Below are 23,849 nucleotides of genomic sequence, written 5' to 3' on the forward strand. Positions count from 1 at the left end.
ATTTGAGTCCAGGTTTTGGACTCCACAAGCCAGGAGAGTGTAAGTGAAGCAAATCTTAGATCAAGTATATAGGCCTTCTTAATTAGGTGAAACAAGACGCTCTTCAAAAGCACGGTAGCATTTAACTTCTCAGGTCACAGAAGAACTTTTGAAATTTACCCGTGATAAACCCGGATATTTATAACAGGAATCCTGAAGAGAGTTTGGGGACTGCTGGTCACGTGCACTGTGCTTCTCTTTCATCAATAGGATCATGATGGTAAACAATTTCTTGAGAACGTGACCACACCTGATCCATTTGTATGTGGTGGGATACGTGTGCCCACATGTAAATGTCTTCCCTGAGCCAGTTACTTTTTTTTTTTTTTTAATTAGCACTAGGTTGAAAAGAATGGGCACTCTGAGAGTGAGCGTAATTCATCCTGATGCAGACAGGTATTACACTTAGATGAGACTCACCCACCTGCCTTTTCCTGCTCTTGTGCCCTAACCTGTATTTCCTCGTGAGCAACATCAGCATCGCCAAAAAAACCCTCGATACAACATCTCTTAGAGTGCCGACGGCCGTTTAGCGTATAGTGGGTGGCATCTTCCTGCTTTTTTCATAAGTCTACAGTAACTCTTGAACGAAACAATTAGACACTTGGGTGTTAAGAGGGGGAGTAACTCATGCTGCTGATATTTTTGTGAAGTATTTAGAAGCAAACCAGCTGTTTGTAGGGAGTCTGCACAACCGCTGCTACGCTGCATGGCTCGTGCACTCCAACAGTTTGAGTCAAGGAAGCATCACTTGGTTCAATCCTGCTGTGGCCTCGGAGAGGTGATGCTGCAGGATGGGCTGTTAAGAAAACAGTCGCTTCTTTTCTGAGGGGATGTGGCACTGGCACAGTACAGACTCACGCCAGCCTTCCTGGGGAGGAGCTCTGCTGGATGGACAAGCCCTGGGCATGTATGCTTTGTTGAAGGGTTTGTATTCGAATTCTGGAAGTTTGGGGTTAGCCTTTTGGCAAACAGCTCACCAGAACAGAAAAAACTTAAACCAGAGTGGGAGAATCTTGCAGCCCTGGTCTGTCATTGGAATTTATGCTGGAAATGTGAATGTGCTTTGGGAAACATTGAGTAGAAGGAGACAAATAACCACCCTAACGTGTAAAGATCCCAAGGAAATTAATTACTAGAAAAAAGGATGGGGGGTTTTGTTCCTGGGTTTTTTTTGGTTGGTTTTTTTTTTTTTTTTTTTGAAATAAAAAAGACAGTCCTGGGCCTGTGAGAATAGTGCCCATTTAAATAAAGAAATCACAAGCTGCATCCTAAAGATGCTTCAGTGGGTACCATTTGAAATTCAGCCTACATTCTCCCCATCTCTCCTGCAGCGTATGCTGTTATTTACAGCATCTCCTTCCTTACTTGAGGAAATCCTCCAGCTTGCCAGTCAGTGTGGGACAGCAAATGTTGAGCTTTAATAACCTACTTGAGTCTGTCCTCAGCATGGAGATCAGCACGGGGCTCAGAGGCCGACCAGAAGCAGTCAGCCGTGCCTAATTCTCATTGGGTTTGTGATATGGGTGATTTGGTGATGACCTGATTTTTACAAGTATGGTCGTTATTTTCCAGACTAGACCAGTGCTGGATTCAGCTTTTTAAATGAGCTGTTGTGCATTCGGTACAGGGAGTTTGGGTGGTAACAGAAGCTGACGGTGCTGGTGTCTGTAGAGTTAATCAATTAACTAGGAACTTCTGGAAACATGCTGCGGCCTCCTTTATTGCTTTTTTATGGGTTTTGTGGATGGGTAACACAGGCAAAATACTTCCTCAAAAGACTGGTCTAGAATACTAAGGATGCTGGACTGTCAATAATTTAAGGAAACACTGGTTTTCTTTGCATGACTATTTGATCTCTGACTTTGCTAAAAAAAAACCAAAAAACCCCCCAAACCCACCAAAACCAAACATTCCCCCCAAAACCAACCAAGCAAAAAGAAACGTAGCATTTTATCAACATTTCTAATTTGGTTAAATGGCATATGTGAAAAATATTAGCCACGTGCTTGGACTATGATTTTATTTATTTCCGTAACTTAATTACGGAGGAACTCAAGTGAAAGCAAAGTCACCTTGAGGAAATTCAATACTAGTCAAAAATACTCTGTTTTTGCAGGGTTGCTTTTTTAATCCCTATAACTCAATGAAATCAGTATCTTGAAAGGAAACTTTGGAGCGATTCAACTGGCTGTGCATTTGATTTAACCTCCTATTTAAATGCATCAAGGGGCATATGGCTCTTAGTGCTGCTTCTTCAGCCTTTTTGCAAACTATTCTGTCGTCTCCCTCACCTCCCATTCTTGAAGTTTTCTTAGTGGCTACACTTGCTACTGCTTTCTCTCTTTCCTTTTACTTAGAAAATGCTGAACAAAAAATGAAATTCCATTGAAATAGTGCAGTAGCTTCATGAGGGTTCCAGTGCAGTGCTTTAGTGTTCGCTAGCCATTTTAAAGACTATTAATTCTTCTCAAAGAATTTACTAAGCATTATTTAAGCACATTTTATTATTTTTTTAAATAAATGAGGAAGAATAAATATTTATCTATTGCATGATTAATTTCATGATAGACTAGAACAGAAATAATTCATTTGGAAGGGACCTACAACGATCTAGCCCAGCCTGACCACCTTAGGGCTGGACAAAAGATGATTTTATTAAGGGGATTGTCCAAATGCCTCTTCAATGCTGACAGGCTTGGGGCATCGCCTACCTCTCTAGGAAGCCTATTCCAGTGTTTGACCACCCTCTCAGTAAAGAAACACTTCCTAATGTCAAGTCTAAACCTCCCCCGACGCAGCTTTGCGCCGTTTCCACGGGTCCTGTCACTGGATATCATTATATGCATAAGGGGATCCATTACTCAGAAATGTGTTTGGAGCCAAGTGTAATTTTGTTTTTCAAGGAGGTGGTATCTTAGAAAAAGCTGGACAATGAACTGAGCAACATGCTTCTTGTTTACCCGGCTTTGAGCAAGGGGGATGGATAGGGGGATCACAAGAGATTTGATTCTGTAAAGTCTTGTAGTTACTGAATTAGTGCAAAATATGTATTGCACTTTCATATTTAGACTGGACTAAATTGTAGGTTAGAAAAAAAGTAGAATTGAACTGCTTTTGGAGATTTTAGGATGCCACGTATGAAGATTTCTTGTTGCTGGTTTTATATACAGTGGATTGAAAAGCTTTCTCGTATCTTGGTCTGCACTGATCACTCAGATCTCTCCAATTTCCTTGAATGGGACGAAGGTGAAATGGCTGTGATACAGGGTAGATAAGAGGAACAGTGAAATCCAAGCTCAGCTCACGAGCTATGAGTTCTCAAAAATAATTGCTATTCACAGGAGACCAAAGAGGTTTATATGCGACCTCTCTTACATGCTTTGCATATAGTACCATCAGCTGATCATATATTAAGTAGCTGATGGACTAGATTACCCAGGGGTTTTTTTTGCACAGCATCAAAGCGAATCAGTCTTGGAACCTGAAAGGCTTGTGCATGTGTGACGTGCGCTGTTCAGCGTGAGAGACTTTCTCTTGGAGTCAGCCATGGAAGTAAGAGGAGCTGACATCGTGACTTTCCATCTCCTCAGACTTGTAATCGTGCAGTGTGTCCATCGTCTCTGTCAGCTCTTAGTCCATGTAAGTGGAACGGGTGGAAAAAATAACTTCAAAATATATGTGTCCCTCCTATTTTGACCAGACAGATATTAAGCATTCTGATGAAAATATTTGTTGACTTTGATTTGGAAGTAAATGACTGAAAGTTGGCAAACTCTGCATCTAAACCATAAATAAAAAATATTTACCATATCTTTCTGGGAGGAATGCCTACAAGCCAGCCTGTAAAGCAAGGGCTCCTTCCTGGCAATCACACTGCCAGGGAGTGTGTAAGCCTGGCCAGAGTCACGTGAAAAAAAGACCTTAATAATTATGAGGTGAAGAAGAGCAGGAGGCTTCATTCTGGGTCTCCGTGGCCCAGCAGAGCTGGGAGTTGCTGCTGTCACTGTATAACTAAATGTCCCTGCTAGGATGGTGATGCAGAAGACAGTAAATTTGGGCAGCACATGTTTTTCAAGGTCTCCAGACTAATTCTGCGGGTCTCAATCCTAACACAAGCTCATACCGTGTCATAATTGTTGGGTTACATGTTCAGAAGCAGGAGTCAAATTCTCTACGTCCTGCTCATCAATTGGACCCTTTGGTTGTGTTAATTAATGTGGCACAGCCCAGCTCTCTGGGGTCACAGAGCTCCTGGCCTGTGCACCTTTTAACCTGCTGCTTGGGCCAGTGCTGGAAATGCAGAAGTTCACTGGGGAGCCTCCAGCAACATTGGGGGAGACTCCAGGAGTCGATAAGGAGGAGTGTGAGACAAAAGCTAATTATGAGACTGCCAGAGCACTTGTGGGCAAGTCAGTCATTCAATTCTGCATATATGAACCGATATCCAGCGGTGGTGTTAGTAAAAATAATATCTACAAGGAGAACATGAATAAAAATCTAGCTTTTCTTCAGCTTCCGTGGAGCCATTTGTCAACTTCGATGTCCTTCACTTCGGTTTCAAAACTCTTGCAAGGAAAAGCTCAGTTTCATTTTCTGAATGATTTTCTTTGGCTAATTAGCATTGATTGGGTAGCTGTGTGTTAACACATCGGCGTAGATAGTGCTGCTAATGCTTAAGTTTGGACTTGCTGCATTTTATTGCCTCTCTCTTTGATCTGAGGAGGTATAAATGCACTTTCAAGGCTTATCATTCTTGGGAAACTACTTAGCAAATATTGCCACTGTTACAAACTGAGAAATTATGGTGGAACCTCAAATTTACCAACCTACTTCCAGTAAAGCAGTCAAATATCTCAGAATAAGGTCCTAGGTATATACTGATTGGAGTATGTTCTTTAATTCTTTATTCTATGGCCTAATTTGCTTTACGTGTGTCCATTCCCGTGGGACTTTACGTGTTTCATAACAAAGAACCAGCTAATTTAGTCTGCCTTTGAAATTCTGGAGTCGTCATGAGAAAAATGCCAGAAGGTCTGTAGAGAGCAACTGAAGAGCTCAAAAGAGAATTTCTCTTTGACCAGTATTAGTTTGGTAGATCATCCCCAAAAATCCCTTCCAAAAGCTTGTAGGGAAGTGATGGGTGCTGCGATTGACTGAGCCTCAGATGCTGTCATGGGTTCGAATTGCACAGCAGGAGCCTTCCTGCTCGTTTTCCTTTTCTTCTGCAACTTTAGATATAAATTCTAGTACGTCCAGGCAAATGAATCGGACTTCAAGGGAAGGATCCTGTATATGGTTTATTTTTTTTTTTCTCTTTGCAGATCATAATTGAAGCATTGAACAGTGTAGCAAATATCTTGATTGTTTTGTTGTTTGGTTGTTTTTTGTTTTTTTTTTAAGAAAGAGTTACCTTGATTTTAGAGAATTTTTTATTCTTCAAGTGAGCCTTAGTCTGTCTTGTAAGCTCTGCAAGATCTGCACTGCACCGTTTGCAGTCTGTTAAACTCTTGGTCAGTGACAGAACAGCCGAGATCCAAAGCCTCTTCCTCCCCTTCCCTATAGCTTTTTTATAATACTACTGTCACCCAGGGATGAAGCAACGAAGTTGTGATTTTTGTCATTAGCTTAAACAACCACGGAATAACTGCAAGACTGCTGACACGGCATCACTTTGGGATACTTATGCGCATATTTCCTGAAAAAGTGGAGATTCTTCCCATCCTGTGTGACTGCTGCGGTATTTCAGTGCTTTCCACCGTTATTTCGGCGCTAAATGATGTGACTTGCATCTGTCAAGCACAGTTTGTATGTTGAATTTTTACACCAAACAACTTGTCTGTAGTCCAGGACTTGCTCTACCGTGCTTTCATTTGCAATCTCTTCACTTACAAGAAGTCTCTGATATGACTTGACCACTGATCTTGACAATAAATGTGCAGCATTTTTTTGAATCCGTAGTCCTGAAATATCACTAAAACAGGGTTGCTGGTGATGTGGAGTTCTAAAAGGTTACTTTAGTGTGTGCTTGTTTCTTACAAAGTGATGGGTATCAGGAAGACACAGAAAGCACAAACCAGCAGTAAGAACAGACATTGAAAACCATTAGAAAATTCTACTAAAATTACTGCAATTTCAATAAAAGCAAGCCAAGTATAAAACAAATGCAAGGTCGAGCCTCTGGTTCCACAAAAAGGCTCTCAAACTCTCATATTAACATTTTTTCATCAGTCTGATTGCATCCCAGTGTGTTCCTGGCACAGGTTATTTTCTGGAGAGGGGAAAAATAAAAGTTTATCACGGGCTATTTATTTGTGTGGGTTGATAAGTGTAGGACCTGTGCCCATTGTTTATGGAAATTCAAACAAACCTCACCAAAAAAAACGTTACAAGGTGGGTCAATGATTTGTTGTTTCTGGAAGGTCCGTGGGCAGCCAGCAGGAGCAGCTCCGAGCGTGGTAGAATGTGGATGGAAAAGCAAAGTGGCTGTGCTCACCATCCCTGGAGAGGATGGGGTTTAGAGGTGCTTTTGAGCTCAAAATTTTGCAGTTATTGAATTTTCACGCCACGGAGACAAGGCTGCAGGCCAGCTTTGAGCGGGAGGAGCCATCCCTCTGCCCCACAATCATGGCCTGAGCGTTAATGAAATGTGAGAACCTCCGTGAGGTTGATAAGAAGGGGAAAAAAAAACCCACAGCTCGAAAGTATCTCCCAACCGGTGACAGACTCTGCGGGGATTGGCAGCATTGCTGCTGCTCTCCTCTGGTCACTGTCTGTCACAGGTGGCACCCCCTTACCAACAGCAGAGCGAGGCTGTGTCAGGAGTGATGCTTCTCTGCGTCCCTTCTCAGGAACACGAGCTGATTTGGGGATTTAGCAGGGATCCAAGTGCTGTTGTGGGTTTGCAGCCTGTCGAGCTCCCCCTCAGAGAGCAAGCAACACCCTACAATGCCTTCCTGGTCAAAAAAAATCTTTTTATAGTGTTATCAAAATATAATGATGAAGTCAGTAGGCCTGTGTTAGTCGTTCAGTCCTTAACTTGTGGAGGATCCAACTGATACAGGGAGTTGTGTAAAAAAAAAAAAAAAAAAAAAAAAAAAAAAAAAAATTGCTTCTGTGGTTATAAATAAAGACTCCTATTTGATTTTGCAGCTGAAGCAGGAGTGCTTATTCCATGTGAGAGTGACAGGCTCAAAGCCCTCAAGGTTTTTGGGGATGAGGGGAGCCTCTATTTCATTGGAGATGGAAATGGGAGCTTGAGAGCCAGGCGCTGCGCCGACCGAACTCCCCAGGAGCCCCGGGGCGTTCATCTGAGTGCAGAATCAGAAGCAGGCTGGTAAAAGTAATATTAGCTTGTTTGCTGATTTAAAAACATGTGACATTGTTAGGATTCATTTGCTCCAAATCAGTTTGTGCCCCAGCATCCACCAAACCCCCTGTGACCGCCTGTGGAGGTGCCGACTGCTCCGGCCTGTGCTCGCCTTGTCGGACTCCTGGTCCTCTGCGTGTGCATCAGCACTGATGAGAACTGGCCTCACCTCATCCAGACTGTGCTAGTCTGTGTTTGCCGTTGTGTAATTTAGCTAAATTAAACTCAGTTTAGGAAAAAAAAAAAATCATTGGAGGCTGAAAATACAGCAATGTAGCTTAAGCTGGTGAGTGCTTTCTTGGTTTGTTGACTGTGCCTTGCCATTGCTTGCACTCGCCTCTTTGTTTTGGGGCTGTTTTGTGGAGTTTGGGGCTAGGGGAGGTGTAATTGCACTGTCACCTCTCGTCAGACGACGCTTTTGCAGCAGGGCGGGTGGGAAGGCCTGTGCTTTGCTTGGGGGTAGGAGCCCTGTGGGAGAAGCCATCCATCCCCTGTGCCAGGCATGAGCATGCAAAGGCACAGAGGTGTGTCTGGGAACCCATTACAGCCGAGATGCAGAGATATTTCCCCTTCCAGGGTCTCCTCTAGACACCCTGACTCAAACGCACCGCTCTTGCAAACTCTGATTTCTTGTTGTTTAGGAACTGAGGAAGACTCCCTGCTCTGTCTGTCTTGCATTTGCCATCTGTTGTCATTAGGAGCGTGACTCAGAGACTGAGCACCGGGGAGAGATGTGGATCTGGGCTGTCCCCCGGTGTCATCCAGCCGGGGAGGGGTGCTCGGGGTTTGGCTGTGGCTGCCGTCCCCTCGCTGCTGGCACCGAGTTCCAGTTGTCTGTCTGCAGTTCTGCTACAGGTTTGACTGGATTAGGGATGCTCTGAAAGGAGACAGTTTTTAAAAGAGCTGGAAGCAGGACTATTTTTCCATTAGGTTAAAATACGTACATGTGATTATGTCAATTATGGGTTAATATTGTCATGAGAATAATACACTGATGGTGCTGCAACTGTGATACTAGGGGATGTATTAGCACAGGACCCTGACAGACACAGTTTGTGTGAGAAAAGAGATTAAAAGATAGAAGTAGACAGAAACAAGGAATCAGAGGAATGGTGCTGGTCAGGAGGAGCGAGAGCTGCCACAGCACACCCGCCCACCTTGCTATTTCTCTTTCTATATCCAAAGACATAGACCTTGTATAGTAACCCCTAAAATAACTAATATATATTGAAAACGTTGCTCGTGACAATTCAGAAGTGAAGCTGAAATATGCAGGCATGCATGGAATGGAAATGTAAAAATTTCTATTAGGATCAACCAAGGAAGATTTTTATTTTCACGTTAAACTCATTTCAATGATGTTTAATTAGCCCTGAATAGCTGCTGAGGAAGTACCTCGCAGAATTTGTTCAGTATAATACTCCTGACATCAGTATATTTTTAGCTAAAGAAAAAAAGCTCACAGTTAATTACGGAGTATTAATTCCATAGTGTTACCTGGCTGTGTATGCAGATTTTATTTTCTTCCTTGAAAAAAAAAAAAAAATCTAGTAAGAGTGCTATAAGGTTATTTGAATGCCTTTTATGCTATTTCTTTTCTAAATTAAAGCTGTCTCTAACACATGATAATAGCTGTAGTTAGATCAGTCTGAGATGAGTACGTGTAAGATGAGGTTCAAGATAATTGATGCTGTAAATATCCCTTGAGTGGAAAAATAGACCATATTAATGGCTTGAAAATTCAGTCTGCTTGTAGGAATCTGATTTGAGCCATAATAGAAATAGGCCTAGATTATATAAAGCACCGAGTTTACAGTTTACGGTGCCTTTAAAATTTGCTGTTGTGAACTGGAAGTATTCCCCTTCTGGCAACTGTATCTGTCTGAAAACTTCCCTGGCATATGGTTTGCTTTGCTGGCTGCTCCTCCGGAAGGTGAAGTTTTCCTGCTGTTCTGAGGAAATGTAGTGTGGGTTGTCTCATTATAACCAGACATGAATGCACTCCTTCGCTTAATTTCCTTGATCTAAGGAGCAAAAGGTGCAGAGGAAGGCGCAGTCCTGGGGGCCTGTGCAGGGCTACCAGGAGACTGCAGAAGACATTGAACCAAACAGCTCAACATCATCTGCAGAAATATACATATAAATATTTATGCATATAAATTTGTATAAATAGAGTAACAGAATTAATAAAGCTTACAGATTCCTGTCTTTCCTCCCCATGCCTCTAGCTCCCTTCTGTCTTCTTAAGAGACGACAGAACAAGAGGGAACGGCTTTAAACTGCAACAGGAGAGGTTCAGACTGGACATAAAAAAATGTTTCCCAGCAAGAGTGGTCCGAGAGTGGAACAGGCTGCCCAGGGAGGGGGGAGTCCCCATCCCTGGGGGGGTTTCAGGGCCGTTGGGATGAGCTGTGGGGGATGTGGGGTAGGGGAGAACTTTGTAGGGTCAGGCTGAGGGTTGGACTCGGTGATCCGAAAGGTCTTCTCCAACCTGAGTGACTCTGTGAGACTTGCTGTTCCCCGTAGACTCCCTGGTAGCTCCGTGGAGGGCACCCATGGGTGCCCGAGGCCAGGGTGCTGGCCGGCATGGTGAGCTCACTGGGCAGCGTTTCCTCTCAGCTGATCTGAGCCATGCTCCAGTGCCCGTCTCTCCCCACGTGCATACACCGATTTTATAAAATGTGCTGGAGGTTAATTATCTTTGGGATCTCAATCCCCATTTGAAATTTGACTAAAAGAAGCTAAAAAGCTCAGAAGGTTTTGGGAAAAGGGGGGGTTGGCAGATGGGCAGCCAAATGCAATTATCTAAGGAAGCAAATCTTAGCTGCTCTTTGGGATTCAACTGCGTTTACATGCTATAATAATATTTTGGGATTAATTTTTGCCGATGGTGCAGAATTGATGGGCATCATCTGTATTCAGAGAAGCAAGATGTGGACTAGGCGACCTCCTGAGGGTCTCTTCTGAGGTGGATGGGATTTTTGCCTGTGCTCCTGAAATGCACTGGCTGGGGGATTTCCTTCAAGTCAGCAGAAAGACTTCACTTGCCTGGGTTCAGGTGTGGGCACTAAATATTCTGGGCAGATTCATTTTCCTCTTTCTCTTTGCTGTAGTTTTGTTTGATTTGTCATCTTCATTTGCCTCCAAGGAGATTCTTACATGCCCTTCTTTTTTCATCATCCACTCAGCATTATTTATTTCATCTAGTCCTGGCTTTCTTTTTATTTCTCTCCCGCTAAAATGCATATTTTGTATTCCGTTCAAGTGAAACTTGGAAAAAATATGGTCATCTTTAAGAGTAGAGATTGTGAGAAAGTATGCAGAGCACTGGTGAGATTTCTGTACTGACGTTTTTAATGGTAAAGAGTTTAAGGCTGGAAAATAAATGTGAATCTTGGAAGAGCAGAACATATACAGGGTGAGGGTAAGGAAACCTGGCTCTTTTTATTTTATGTGTGGACTGTCGTGATTTTTTTTTTTTACTGAAGTAAAATATTTTTGTGCTCGTTTTAGAACATACGAAGTCCTGAAGAAGGCAGTAAGAGAGCAGTGGAGTGTTATCAGGAGCACCTGTTCTCCAAGGCACGGCTGTTTGCACTCGATATATTCAGAATGTGGTTGTTAACAGGGAATTAAACTTTGTGGGTTGTCTCTGGAAGAATTCTACAAAAGCCGTTAACCGGAGATGGATGTGCTCTGAAACTAGACCTTCTAATCCCAGTTTGATGTTCATTACTTCAACGAAATTAAGGTTCTTTTCTTTAAAAAGTAAAGGAGCAAGCATTAAGTAGGTTTGTGATTATTCAACCAATAATTACTTGCCTATCATGTTAAAAAGTCCTATTTGTTGCAGTTATTCCTAGTAACGTGTCAGTCATGCACGTCAGGTTGCCTGACCTATTAGTGCCTGTTTCTTCTGGCTGGGTTGGTAAATCCCTTGTTCTTTCAGAATCATGGCATGGTGTGGGTTGGAAGGCAACTTAAAGATCACCGAGTCCCACCCCCTGTGCTGGGCAGGGCCACCTTCCACCAGCCCAGGTTGCCCAAAGCCCCGTCCAACCTGGCCTTGAACCCTTCCAGGGAGGGGGCAGCCACAGCTTCTCTGGGCAGCCTGTGCCAGGGCCTCACCCCCCTCACAGGGAGGAATTTCTGCCTTAGATCTCGTCTAAATCTCCCCTCTGTCAGTTTAAACCCGTCACCCCTCATCCTATCCCTCCCCCTGAAGACGAGTCCCCCCCCCCTTTCCCGCAGCCCCTTTCAGCCCTGGGGGGCCGCTCTAAGGTCTCCCCGGAGCCTTCTCTCCTCCAGCTGAACCCCCCAACTCTCCCAGCCTGTCCTCATAGTAATCATGGAATCTTCTGTTTCTTTATAGGTACAGAGAAAATTATAAAAACAAGGTTACCTGTTTAAAGAACAAGAATAATAACAGGGCAGTTATTGCAGAATTCCTCCTCAAGCAATTGTATATATTGGGTTAAGAAATTGTGTTTCTTGAAGACTGTCCAACTCCCGTATGCTTTTAGCTGAATCTTAGTTCATAAAGGGAAGATAAATCACTGGAAAGTGAAAATCCTGTAGCAGAATTGTACATTACGAGTACTTTTGTAACTGCTGTCGTGTTACCTCGCTGTGTTTCCAATCCCTGCATTATCAGAGAGGCTTTAGCTCTTGCTTCTCACACGCTTTGTTTGTGGGTAGTCACCCTTCATCAGCGTTATTCACAGCCACGTCTGGCAGGCTGGGAAACCAAAGTGTGCTGACACTCCAGTATAGCCTAATACAAGTGGAATGGAAAGGTAGTTTAAATAATGTAATTTCTTGATTCAAGTGTACTTGATTTAATAATAATGATCTGGGATTCTGTAATCATCTCTCTCTTTAATTACATTTTTTCATAGAATTTAATGTTAGAATTGACCATGACATCCATCTAGTTTGACCTTCTTAATCTTACAGCTCAATCTGACTTTTTTTTTTTTTTTTTTTTTAGTAGCTGTTCTTACATTTAACATAATAATTTGTATTTCACTACAAAAGCATCTGGTGTTGGTTTGAACAGGTGAGGAATCCTCTATATGCCCAGGTAGTCTGTTCTCTGTTCAACTGCTTTATCTTCAGAAAAATAAGTCTGATTCTTTCCCATACTGAATTGGGTTTCCTTCAGTTCCCAGCTATTGTTACTTGTTGTATATATTACTGGTAGACGAAAAGAACTCTCTTGTACCTGCTGTTTTCCCACCATGAGGTGCTTACATGCTACAATAAAGTTACCATTCAATCTTCTTTTTTGAGAAATTAAATGCATCTTGCTCGTTACATCTTTCACTGCCAGATGAAGTCACAGGTACTTTCTCTAGCGCATAAGTACTTTTCTGTTGCTCTTTTCTTTGCCCTTTAATTTCTTAAATGTTGCTTAACGATGGCTGGCACCAGATTAGGGTCCTGTGCTCAGGTCATCCGTTCTATATATGAAAGTAAATTATATCTGTGCTCTTACTGCACGCAGCGATCCCAGCAGCCCCATCTATTTCAGAACTGTGCTGAGAGGACTTTGCTGGCGTCTCTCTCAGCCCGTGCCAGGGTACAGTCTTGCGCTGTTAACCTCTATTATGAGTTCATAGATGTGTATCGTTCTGTGTGAGCACCCGACTCTTCGTTATTTGGAAAACCCACTGATCTTTATTCGTGTATGCGCATGCACAGGCGTGTAGAAGTTCAGCACTGTAGTAAGGGTGGCTTTTTTTTTTTCTGCTGTGTGTACTGTGAATGCAAAATCCTCAGCACCGGTGTATATATACCAGTGCTAATTTTGTTTCATAAATAATGAGAATTGGGTGAGTTTGGTATCTTTGGGTAAACAAAACTATTGTTGCCCTCTTGCAGGGCTGTGCGCCCTGTGCCATCCTCCCTGTGGCATTAGGACATGCTAGTACGAAACATTCATCCGCGGGGTGTGGTTTATACGGGTTTCAATCAGGTATATTTATGACCTCATCAAAAGAATAAAGCAAACGTTTAATCCGTAAAGCCATCACCGAGTGTTCATTACATTTCTCCTCGTGGATTCTTTGCTGATAGACTCCAACCCTTTGTAAACCGTGGCAGGCAGAAATGGTCTCGAGCTGCGCGGGGTGTTGTTGACTACTCAGGTCATTCTGTTTGTCCTTCTGTGTTTGACCATGTTAGCAGCCTTCTAGCGTGTGTTTGATCTTCCCAAAATGGTATTGGAAATCAATATAAGCTCATCGGGGGTCTCCCAGGGTCACGCTCTTAGTCTTGTGGGAGCAAGGAAGAAAGGCTTGCTTTCTTTTAGGATCTGGCCTTGTAAACGATGCTTGCTTTCTACTGCTGGATCTGTACTGCACATGCAGCACAGCACTGCAGATGCATAATAAATCTCTTTTAAATGGCTGTAGAGGGAAAAATATCTTATGTGGAGCTCCAGGTAACTTGGCTCCCCTGTTTCCAGCTTCTTTGGAGCTCTCGTGTCTCCACACTGCGTGTGCTAACGGATGGCACGCAAGACAGCTCGTTATCCCTTCCATAGGTATGCAAGAAATATGTATTTGTTGAATTTTTGTGCGCTTTCTGAACCATGTGTAACTGCTGTATACCGTACAGTACCACAAAGCACTTCAAACCTACATAATAATTGGTAGCTTGTGCTAGGTCCAGGGGGCTATAGTAAGGAAAACAGCATGAAAAACATTGTATTTTTATATTTAAGAATAACTTATGGGTTAGGCAGTCTAAATATATGCGTCACTGCTGTCTCCTCTCTGGGTGTCTTGATGAAGCAGCTTCAATCAGTTTACCAGATGCGTGTTTTATTATTATCCTGACTTCCAAGCATCTCTTGCTTTGAACATCTGAAGACAAAGGCAGCTAATTAACAAATGAAATCAGCAAGCTGTGTAGTCCCAGCAGCTGAAGAAAGATGATATAGCAAATATAGTCTGTGATGCTGCTCTCCTATTTGGATAGGTGAAGCTCCTCTGGAGCTCAGGTGAGGGTTGCAGGAGATGGTCTGTGTTTCCTACTGACAGACAGCGCGATGCCTCCGGTGCTTTGCAATTCAGCACAGAGAGGAGATTAATAGCATCTGCCACACGTCTGTGCACCTTCCACACCAACATCTCTGACCGACGTGACGCAATTCACAGTGCATTTAGATTAGACTTGTTTTGAACAGCTTATATACTGGCTTCTCTGTTTGTTTGAGAGCTTAGGGATGTGCAAAGGGAATTCTTCCAATGCAGTGTTTAGCATGCCTGTGCCATCTGGGTTTTGGAAACTGTTTGGTTCAATTCAAAAATTAAAGACTGAAAAATTGAACCTAATGGTGGCATAAACCTCTGTGGAAAACATACTTCTGTAATTATTTTCATTTTGATTAATAGACTTTAACTACATAGCAACACCCGTGACTTCAGTTTAATTTAAAGAATGATTAGTCAGTTAACTCTTCATTATTCGATCAACCCAAAATGAAAATTCTATTTTTTTTTTTTTCTTGTAAAGTACTTCAACAATTCATCTAGCTGAGCTTCCTCATGCTAAATCTTTCTCCATGGCAGTTAAGATCTCCCTGTCTCTTCAGTCATGTTCCCTCTTCCCGGATTAACTGCTGGGCAATACCTGAAGCCCATAACTTCCCTCCCAGACTGCTGAGGCTCTGACTATTCCAGTGCTTTTAGGGAACAAACACCCACAGATACACATATGCACAGAGCTTTAAATAGTTGTTTGAGGGTTTTTTGGTGTGGCGTTTTTTTTTTTTTTTTTAAGTCTATTTGGAAATTTGAGTATCAGTTAGTAAGTTAAATTAGCCACTGAAACTGGAGCTCTGGAGAGCTTTGACGAGTGAGCATTAATGCCACCAAGGTTAGGTGACTTTAAAATAGCCTTTCTAAAGGCAATGAGTTTGGCAGTTGCATGCCTCCATTGTAATCGCTCTGCAGAATACCTTGGCAGTATTATAGAAAAAGCACACTTTGTATTGTGTTTTTGCAGCTCTCACACTGCCTGAGCAAAATACAGTCTTCTATAACAATCCCGTAAAACATTTATCTAACCCTGCCCAACAGCGGGGCAGGCAGTTGAGTGTTCTGTGAAATCTCACAACAATTGCAAGCATTATTTTGTCTCCTATTAGTGCTGCTTCTTTTGCTTTGATGCAGCTGTTGAGATCTTTCCAGCACTGCCGATGGAAAAAATCAGTTAAGTTCTGCGGTGCAAATTTTCTATTAACTGACCGTTATGAAATGCTTTGGCAGAGGGCTTGCCACGTTTGCGTTCCCTTAAATTTCTTTGAGGTTTCCTTACGCTCTTCTCAAAATCCATCCCCTGTCAGCGTACAGCACCATGAGGAAGGGGGGGGTCTGCATCTCCCTGTGGTCGAGGGGTACCGGTGTTGGAGGGGGTGATCACACACGCAGCTTGGAGCTGTTGCAAGAGAGCAGGTGTCGCGCGGTGGCGTCACAGCTCGTGTTGTCGTGGAGTAATTTAGGTTGGAAGGGGCCTCTTGTCCAACCTGCTCAAACCAGGGCCAACTTCATGCTTAGGTTAGGTTGCTCAGGGCTGTGTCCAGTCAAGCGTTTGAAAGTCTCCGAGGATGGTATCCTGCAGCCTCTCTGGGCACCTCTCACATGCATGGGGAATTTGTTTTCCCTGAGGAGTTTCTCTTGGTACAACTGATACCTATTGGCTCATGTTTTGTTCTGCTCGTCTAAGAGTTTGCCTTCATCTTCTCTGTAACTTCCCAGTAGTCAGTCGAAGACAAGAGATTAGATCACCCCTTCATCTTATCTTCTCCAGGCTGGCCAAACCCAGGTCCCCAGCTTCTCCTTCTCTGATCATCATGGTGGTCTCCTCTGCACTCAATACAGTATGTCCACGTCTTGACCTGGATGGCCAAGGTGCTCAGGATGTGTTCTGAGGTGCAGGGTAGAGGGGATGGATCATTTCTCCGGACGTGCTGTTGCAGCCTGGGATGTAGTCAGCCACCTCCTCTTCAGCTTCTCTAGCAGGACCTCCAGGGTCTCTTCTGCAAAGCTGCCTTCTGGCCAGTCGGCCTCAGCCTGCCTTCTGTCAGGGTGTTGATTGCCACCTTACACTGGCAGGCCTTGCCTTAAATCCTGTTTTTAGGCTTTAAGTAATTTACTCTGTCTAGTCTTGATTAATTTCATACAAATGAAGCTGAGTCAAGACTCGGACTTCTTGGGTATTTCACCTAGGGGGATGCTCCTTCATGGAATGGTGAGAGATTGCAGGAGCAGTCCCCAGACTCCGTGTTGCTGGTTCTTGGCTGTTAGTGATCCTTGTTTGCGGTCTAAGGATGTGCTTTAATAATAGACACGGGAAAGCATTCATGTGTGAAACGTTCTGTTGTTCATCAAAATATAGGGAACAGGTGTTTTGGCCTAGAAATTGAAGCAAGCTAATTTCCTTCTTTTTATTTTCTATTGCACGAGTAGAAGACATAACGTTTCAGCAATCTCATCCCTTTTCAAATGCTACTGTGATTTAAAATAACCTTTAAAACAAAAATGAATTCTCATTAGAAAATGCCATCCTAATTTGGAGCAACAGTTTCATAATTTGTTTCTGTGATATTAAATTAAATGTTTTGTAGAGTAGAATGAAGGTAACATTTACCTAAAATCTGTGCACTATTACCACATATTATTGCTTGAATTATTCCAAATTTTGGAACATGTTTTGTTTCTAATTAATCAAGAGACTCTCAAGCTTTATTCTTGTTATGCAAATCAAAATGTAAGCATCTAAAGAATAATTTTAAAGTGCAGGCTGCTTTTCAGCGTGGACGTTTGAAACATGTTAATCTATTCAGATTGTTAATGATGGGCTTCCGTTAGTAATGCCATGTGCCTCTGCCTCACCTCTAGCTGATAAAACTATTAAATCTCCCCAGTTTTTTAGGAACGACCGTGCTGATGGTCCATCTTGCCACCACAATACACCGTGGTGGTTACAGCGGTGTACGTCTAGCTCTTGGAGAAAGGACCTGTGATGCTTCCCCAAAACAACAGTCCTTGTTTTCAACACCTTTGAGAAGGGACTCAAGGCTACGGGCACCTTTGAGCATGACTCTGCGTTCCCTTCAGCATGGGAAGATTTGAACACCTCGTTCTGCGTTTCGCTGAACCGTGGCCTTAAATAAATCTGCTGAATTGACATTTGGGTAGTTGGTCACACAAGACTTTGCAAAAATAGGGTTAAATTTGTGGAAGAGTAATTAAGCGCTACCTAAAGCATTGCGTATGTTTCGGCTTGGGAAAGAAGCGCTGCTGGTAAGGGTTTGAAATTAGTTCAGTTAGCGCTGAGTTGCACATGGAAATGCGGAGTTGCTGTGTGCCTGCAGACCGGGCTGGTAGAGGTATAGTTAGGCAAATTGTTTGTACTCTCTGTGAGTAACAGCATCGGTGCCTGTATTGTGACTGTCGGAGGCAAACCTGGACGTATCTTGGAAATGTAGGGATTAGATTTAGAGAAGCCACTTCCCCTTGGCTGCCAGCCCTCCAGCAGTAGCTTCTCCCTAAAGCTCACCAGAGAGTTACTTACCACGTCATTTGGAGGTGGAGTGTTTTTAACTAGTAATTAGTAAAACTAGCCATTGCTTTTCTTGTTTTGTTTCTTTTTTATTTTTCTTTCATTCTTCGATGTAATTGCACCTTCAGAGAAAGCTTGTGATAAACAATAGTAACACCCTGCAAACAGATATTACTTGTTCCTGATGGAACAAAGCCCAAATTAATTAATTAGCTGTACTCTCTTTCCAAGGGCTATCGTTATTTTTTCCCTGTATAAGATGAGTGAATTCTGTTGTGGGGATCTAATTTTCTTTGAGCTGATGCACTGGGAGTAATTATATGATATCTGTATTTTAATCAAGAGAAGTGTGTTCTAAAGCCTGTGATGAATTTACCTGCTTGAAGTTAAATGCGTGTAACTAAAAGAAGGGAATATGCATTAAATTACTGTATTAAATTGCTGCTTTAAAGGAAAACAGCTGCATGCACAAGTTCTATGTTCTAGTGGATCCTACCATTAGGATGCAAATTAGTCTGTCTATTTATTTCCTAAGCTTTATAAACTATTTTGTCTAAGAGACGTTTAAATTAAAATCATACATAAGAAACAAGTAGTAAAGATGAAAACCAGATGAAACCTAAGTATTAGTGGAAACGTAAGAGAAATTTGACTGACGTTATCATACGTGATAGCGTGTCTATTGTTATATCCAAAAGCCTGAGTTGTGAATGCAGATCCAGTTGTGCTAGATGCTGTGCAAATGAAAACGACTGTAAATTCTGCTGAAAAAGTCCTAAAGCATGCATCTGTGGCTTTTAGAGCTGTATTTTCTCCGATTTGCCGTTGGCCTGTGTAGAAGGACCCCGTCGCAGAACCCTCGTAGAGTCAACTCCAGCCTGACTTTACCTCGGTTGTTCTTTCTGTCTTCCCAGATTTGGACGATCCAATAGTAACGGTCCACCAGAGCATCGGGGAAGCAAAAGAGCAGTTTTACTATGAGAGAACGGTGTTTCTCAGGTGCGTTGCCAACTCCAACCCGCCTGTTCGGTACAGCTGGCGACGCGGCCAAGAGGTACTGCTGCAAGGCTCTGATAAAGGAGTGGAGATCTATGAGCCCTTCTTTACCCAGGTAGGAATGAAAATAAAGGATTTTTCCTTCCTTTAGGCTCCTTGTAGCAGATTATAACTGGATCTGCCCGTGTATCCCTGCTGGGTTTGTGGTTGGGTAAGTGGGTGCCCTCCAGATAACTACATCCCGGCACAAATGCATCCGTGTGTTAGGACTCCCTAATATAAAACATATCTTTTAATTTTTTTGTCAGTTTATGAAATAGTAGATGATGGGAAGATGCACAGTGAGTTCTAAACGCAGGAGCCCCCTTCAAGTCTTCCTTGCTTGGGCGCTGCAAGCCCAAACCTCTGATTTGACTGCTCTTTCCTAATCTTTTCCAATACAATGCAAAGTGATTCTGCACAGAAGTTACAGCCTAAAAAGCTTTTCAGGAAAGCTAAACTCCCCGTCTTGTTTGGGTTTGGGGTTTTTTTTGTTGTTGTGTTTTGGTGGTTGTTTTTTGGTTTTTTTTTTTTTTTTTAAATATATATATATATATATATTTATTTTATTCTGCCTTTCCCTTCCTTGAATATCAGTTTTTGTTCCAGAATTACACAGTTAAAAGATGAGGCAGCAAAAATGGAAATAAGTGCTTTTTTAAGTCTTTCTACTCTCACTCACAGCCACGAAGGCAGACTGGGCCGTCAAGAGTCTGTCAGATTAGATCAGATTAATTTATTGTTAGCACATTTGCACGGTCTCAGAATAAAAAAGGTGGCATATCCTATTGTCTGTGGACAAAAGCGTGTGATGGTGTTTGCAAAAAGAAGAAGAAAAAAAAAAGGAGGAAAAAAAAGAAAAATTGTTTTGGAAAGTCTCAAGCAATAACGAGTAAAGATAGAGGTGAAAACTGCCTGGTAATTTGGTCTTCATAGCAGAAAGCAACCTGCAACTTCCATAAATAATTTTCAGCTAATGATTTGAGAGCACCTTCATTTTTTCTTTTTATTGTACTTGACAGCTTTATATTACTACAGTGGCTTGGTATTTTACTGAGAAACATGTAGCCTGGAACCTTGCAGAGATGAGAATTAGATTACATAGTCAGGTTATTGGTCTCCTAAATGTGATGAGATTATTTTTAATTTAACATGTACAGACCCAGTTTAGCAAATCTGTGGCTTGTTTCCTCGGCCTCAAGTGTGTAAACGGGAGTTTTTTAATGTTTTAATTAAAAAGTGTGAGACTCCCTTGATGTGGGACTTTTTGGTTTATATTTTAATATGGAAATGCTGATGATTACTTTCCCTATCATCTAATAAGAGCATATCTAATAAAATGTGTCACATGAAATTAGATTCAATATTAAAAAAAATCATAAATATTTCTAGGTTACTAAGAGCATTCTTCCCAGAGCCTCTGTCCGGGCTGAATTAATGAATAAATCAGATTGTCATGTTGATAGTGAAAGCTTATCCATAACCTTTTTACGATTATTGGAGGTCAGGTTGAATTAGTGTATCTTGTCAGCGTGTCTACAAGATCTGATATATGTTTATAAGAGGAAAAGATGTAATTAAAGGTTCAAGAGTCATAAACGTCTACTGCACACCTCTGCGTAATTGGTTCAGCTCATGTTGTGGTAACAACCAGTAAGAACTGGTGTGAAGAGGGATAGAGGGTGTTTGACTTCATCAAGGGATACGGATTTGAGTGGCGTTTTTTCTGATTGCCTTGAAGGTGGATTATCAATCTGAAAATTCAATTAAATGTAAAGGAAAACAAGTAGTTACACAATTAAATTTTCTAAGGCATCGTACCCCAAAAAAGACTAGTTTTTCTTTCCGGTGGTTTTCTTGTTTTATTAAATCATAGAAGACACCTGGAAAACTGGGAGTATACAAATAGATTCTTGAACTTTGAACAGATTTGGCTGTTGTTTTTGTTTGTTTTGTTTGTTTTTGGGGTTTTTTTTGTGAGTCAGGTAATGTCAGCTACTTAATTTAGCTGCCTTAGGGGAAAAAAAAAAAAAATAAAAAATTGAACATACACATTCTCATCTGTGGAAGTGTGTGAAATCCTGAACTTTTCAAACCCAAAAATCTCGGTGCAGAGTATTTTCCCAAGAGTTTGCATCATCCTCATTGCGCATTGTAATTGCACAGCCTGAGTACGAGATTAAATTTGCTGTATTTACAATAATTATGCAATTAGGCATAATTAGACTAATTATCCAAACCAATGAAGAAAATATATACATTTTTATAAATCTCTGCAATCTGGGGCCATGATCCAGAATACCAGTGTGAGTTCAGCCCACAAGGTCAGCTTGGAGTCCACAGCTAAGGAATGAATTGATGAGATGCAGCTGCTCCGTGTTTCCAGAACTCAGTTGACTTCGGTAGTTGTGTTCCTACTAACCTGGGCCAGCCCCTTCTCTAGCCCAGATAAACTCTTCTTAAAGTAGGATCTTTATCTTTAAGAACAGCCTTTCAAAGACTTGGTTTTGCAAACACGAAATCAGCATGTGCTTAATTTTAATCATATAATTTCAGTTCCAATACTCAAAAAATCTACCAAGCTTGAGCTCAACAGCTGTTTCCTTTCTTCTCTGGCTAGCTATATCTTTTTATTTATTATTTTTTTGGCTAGTTCTGTACGTGCTTTTTCACAAACGACTATATTTTTTTCTTATATAGGCTTGGGCCGTTGGTGCACATACCGTTTAAAAAACCCCCTGTGTTACTCGAGCTGTGATAGTATTAACAGTTCTTCAGCTTTAACAGGACACATGATAATGAACATTTTCCAAAGTTTGCTCTTTTGATGCTTTGTGAGCCCGTTCGGGGTGTGTGCCTCCCTGGGCTGGCATTCTGCCTTAGCCTTGTCTAAGCATAATACGTTTTTAGCTTATCACTCTAAATGCAGTCAAAGACTTGAAAGCGGGCAGTTGGAGGAGATTGAGAGCCCGTGGAAGTTTGTTATTTTAATGCTACAGTGAATAATGTGCAGGTATTGATACGTAAAGATTTATCTGGTGTTTTCACGGCCCTCTATGCTGGCACATCCTCATGCCTGACACCCCGACGTGCTTTGCTGTGCTCCCTGTGCTTCCAGTCTCCCTGCTCTGTCCCATGACATCTCTGCGTGGTCAGGATTTTGTCTTTTGACACTCCTTTTCGCTCTTTGTTACTCTTGTTTCTAACAATACCGTAAGATTTTACCTGCATGTTTCAGCAATTTACTGTTTCTCCTGAGTTTCTGGTTCTGCAGTGCCAGTTCACATAGGACCAGAGTGGAAATCTCATCTTTTTCAGTTTCATCTTGAATTGTGTCTGAAGGAACTCTTTCATTACATAGCCCGTTCAGGTCCCTGCTCCATCATTTGCACTGCTGGCTAAAAATAAAATCCATCAGCAGCTCATTTTCAAAGGAAAACAGCAGGATTTCTGTAGCTTGTGATTTTTTTCATCACACAGACCGGTACCCTAAAATATATTATCCCAAATAATGCAACTTGAAAGACTCTGTCAAACCAATTTCCCCCTTGCTGCTCTCTTTTCTCTTACCTTTAATATATAAGTGGGGCTACAGTTTTAGGTGATGCCAGCTGTCATTCTTTCAGGTAATTAAATAAATACATTTTCTTGACCACTTCAACATCAGCTTCTAGTTAGCCACCTCTGCATCTTCCTCTTCGCTCCTGAAAGCCAATCTCAGCGTTTCCTGCATCCCTGCTTGTTCCTCTGCCTCGGTCCTTTCCTAACACTCTCTCTTGCACGTGCAGGGAGAAACAAAGATCCTGAAGCTGAAGAACCTCCGACCTCAGGACTACGCTAACTACAGCTGCATCGCCTCGGTGAGGAATGTCTGCAGCATCCCTGACAAGATGGTGTCCTTCCGACTCTCTAATAAAACAGGTGGGACCTCCAGCACTGACCCTCCCGGGTCCTTTGATGTCCCCACGGTCTTTTGTGTTTCTTGTTCTCTTGCATAAACGTACGTGACTGTATGCAGCCACACAGTGGTAGGAGCTATTCAGGAGTGAGTTGGAGAACCCGTTTACAGGTGTTTTCTTTTTTTCTCAACAAAGTTAAGATTTGAAGAAGAGATTTACTGTTATTTACTCAATTTATTGCTTCCTTCCAGGACTGAAAGGGGCGACAGGAAAAGTGGGGAGGGACTCTTAATCAGGGAGTGTAGGGACAGGATGAGGGGTGACGGTTTTAAACTGACAGAGGGGAGATTTAGATGAGATGTAAGGCAGAAATTCCTCCCTGTGAGGGGGGTGAGGCCCTGGCACAGGCTGCCCAGAGAAGCTGTGGCTGCCCCCTCCCTGGAAGGGTTCAAGGCCAGGTTGGACGGGGCTTTGGGCAACCCGGGCTGGTGGAAGGTGGCCCTGCCCGGGGCAGGGGGATTGGAACTAGATGGTCTTTAAGGTCCCTTCCCACACAACCTGTTCTATGATTCTATGATTTGTTGCTCTCTGGATTTTATTATTGGGATTTACACTTTCCCCCAGTATGGGGGAGGTTCATGGTTATGGAGAGACTTCAAAGAAGATACTGCAGCAAGGTAAGAGGAAGGGGCACGTCATTCAAAGCTGGGCACAGAATAAAAACAAATACTCAAATAATTCTCTCACTGCTTTGTTGAAAGCTAATAAATTTTGGTCAACAAATTTTAGGAAAAACCTTTTTATATTCTTACATTGATTTAAATGTTTTTACATAACTGATTTGATATATTCTTGCACTGATTTAAACTGATTTTTTACATTGATTTAAAAAAAAAAAAAATTCTTTCAGACTTGCTTGGTTCAAATGAAAATAT

The 23,849-nt window shown here is 42.2% G+C and overlaps 1 protein-coding gene across 1 annotated transcript in view; it reads left to right on the forward strand.

The window, feature by feature from the left end:
• Positions 1-23,849, forward strand: part of MDGA2 (MAM domain containing glycosylphosphatidylinositol anchor 2) — a 392,576-nt gene that overhangs the window by 185,556 nt on the left and 183,171 nt on the right. The window contains exons 4-5 of the mRNA XM_074909039.1: positions 18,895-19,091; positions 22,804-22,936. Coding sequence (XP_074765140.1) covers positions 18,895-19,091; positions 22,804-22,936 — 330 coding nt within the window. The remainder of the gene's footprint in view (positions 1-18,894; positions 19,092-22,803; positions 22,937-23,849) is intronic.

Source organism: Athene noctua, chromosome 6 (genome assembly GCF_965140245.1).
Source record: "Athene noctua chromosome 6, bAthNoc1.hap1.1, whole genome shotgun sequence".
Lineage (NCBI taxonomy): Eukaryota > Metazoa > Chordata > Aves > Strigiformes > Strigidae > Athene > Athene noctua.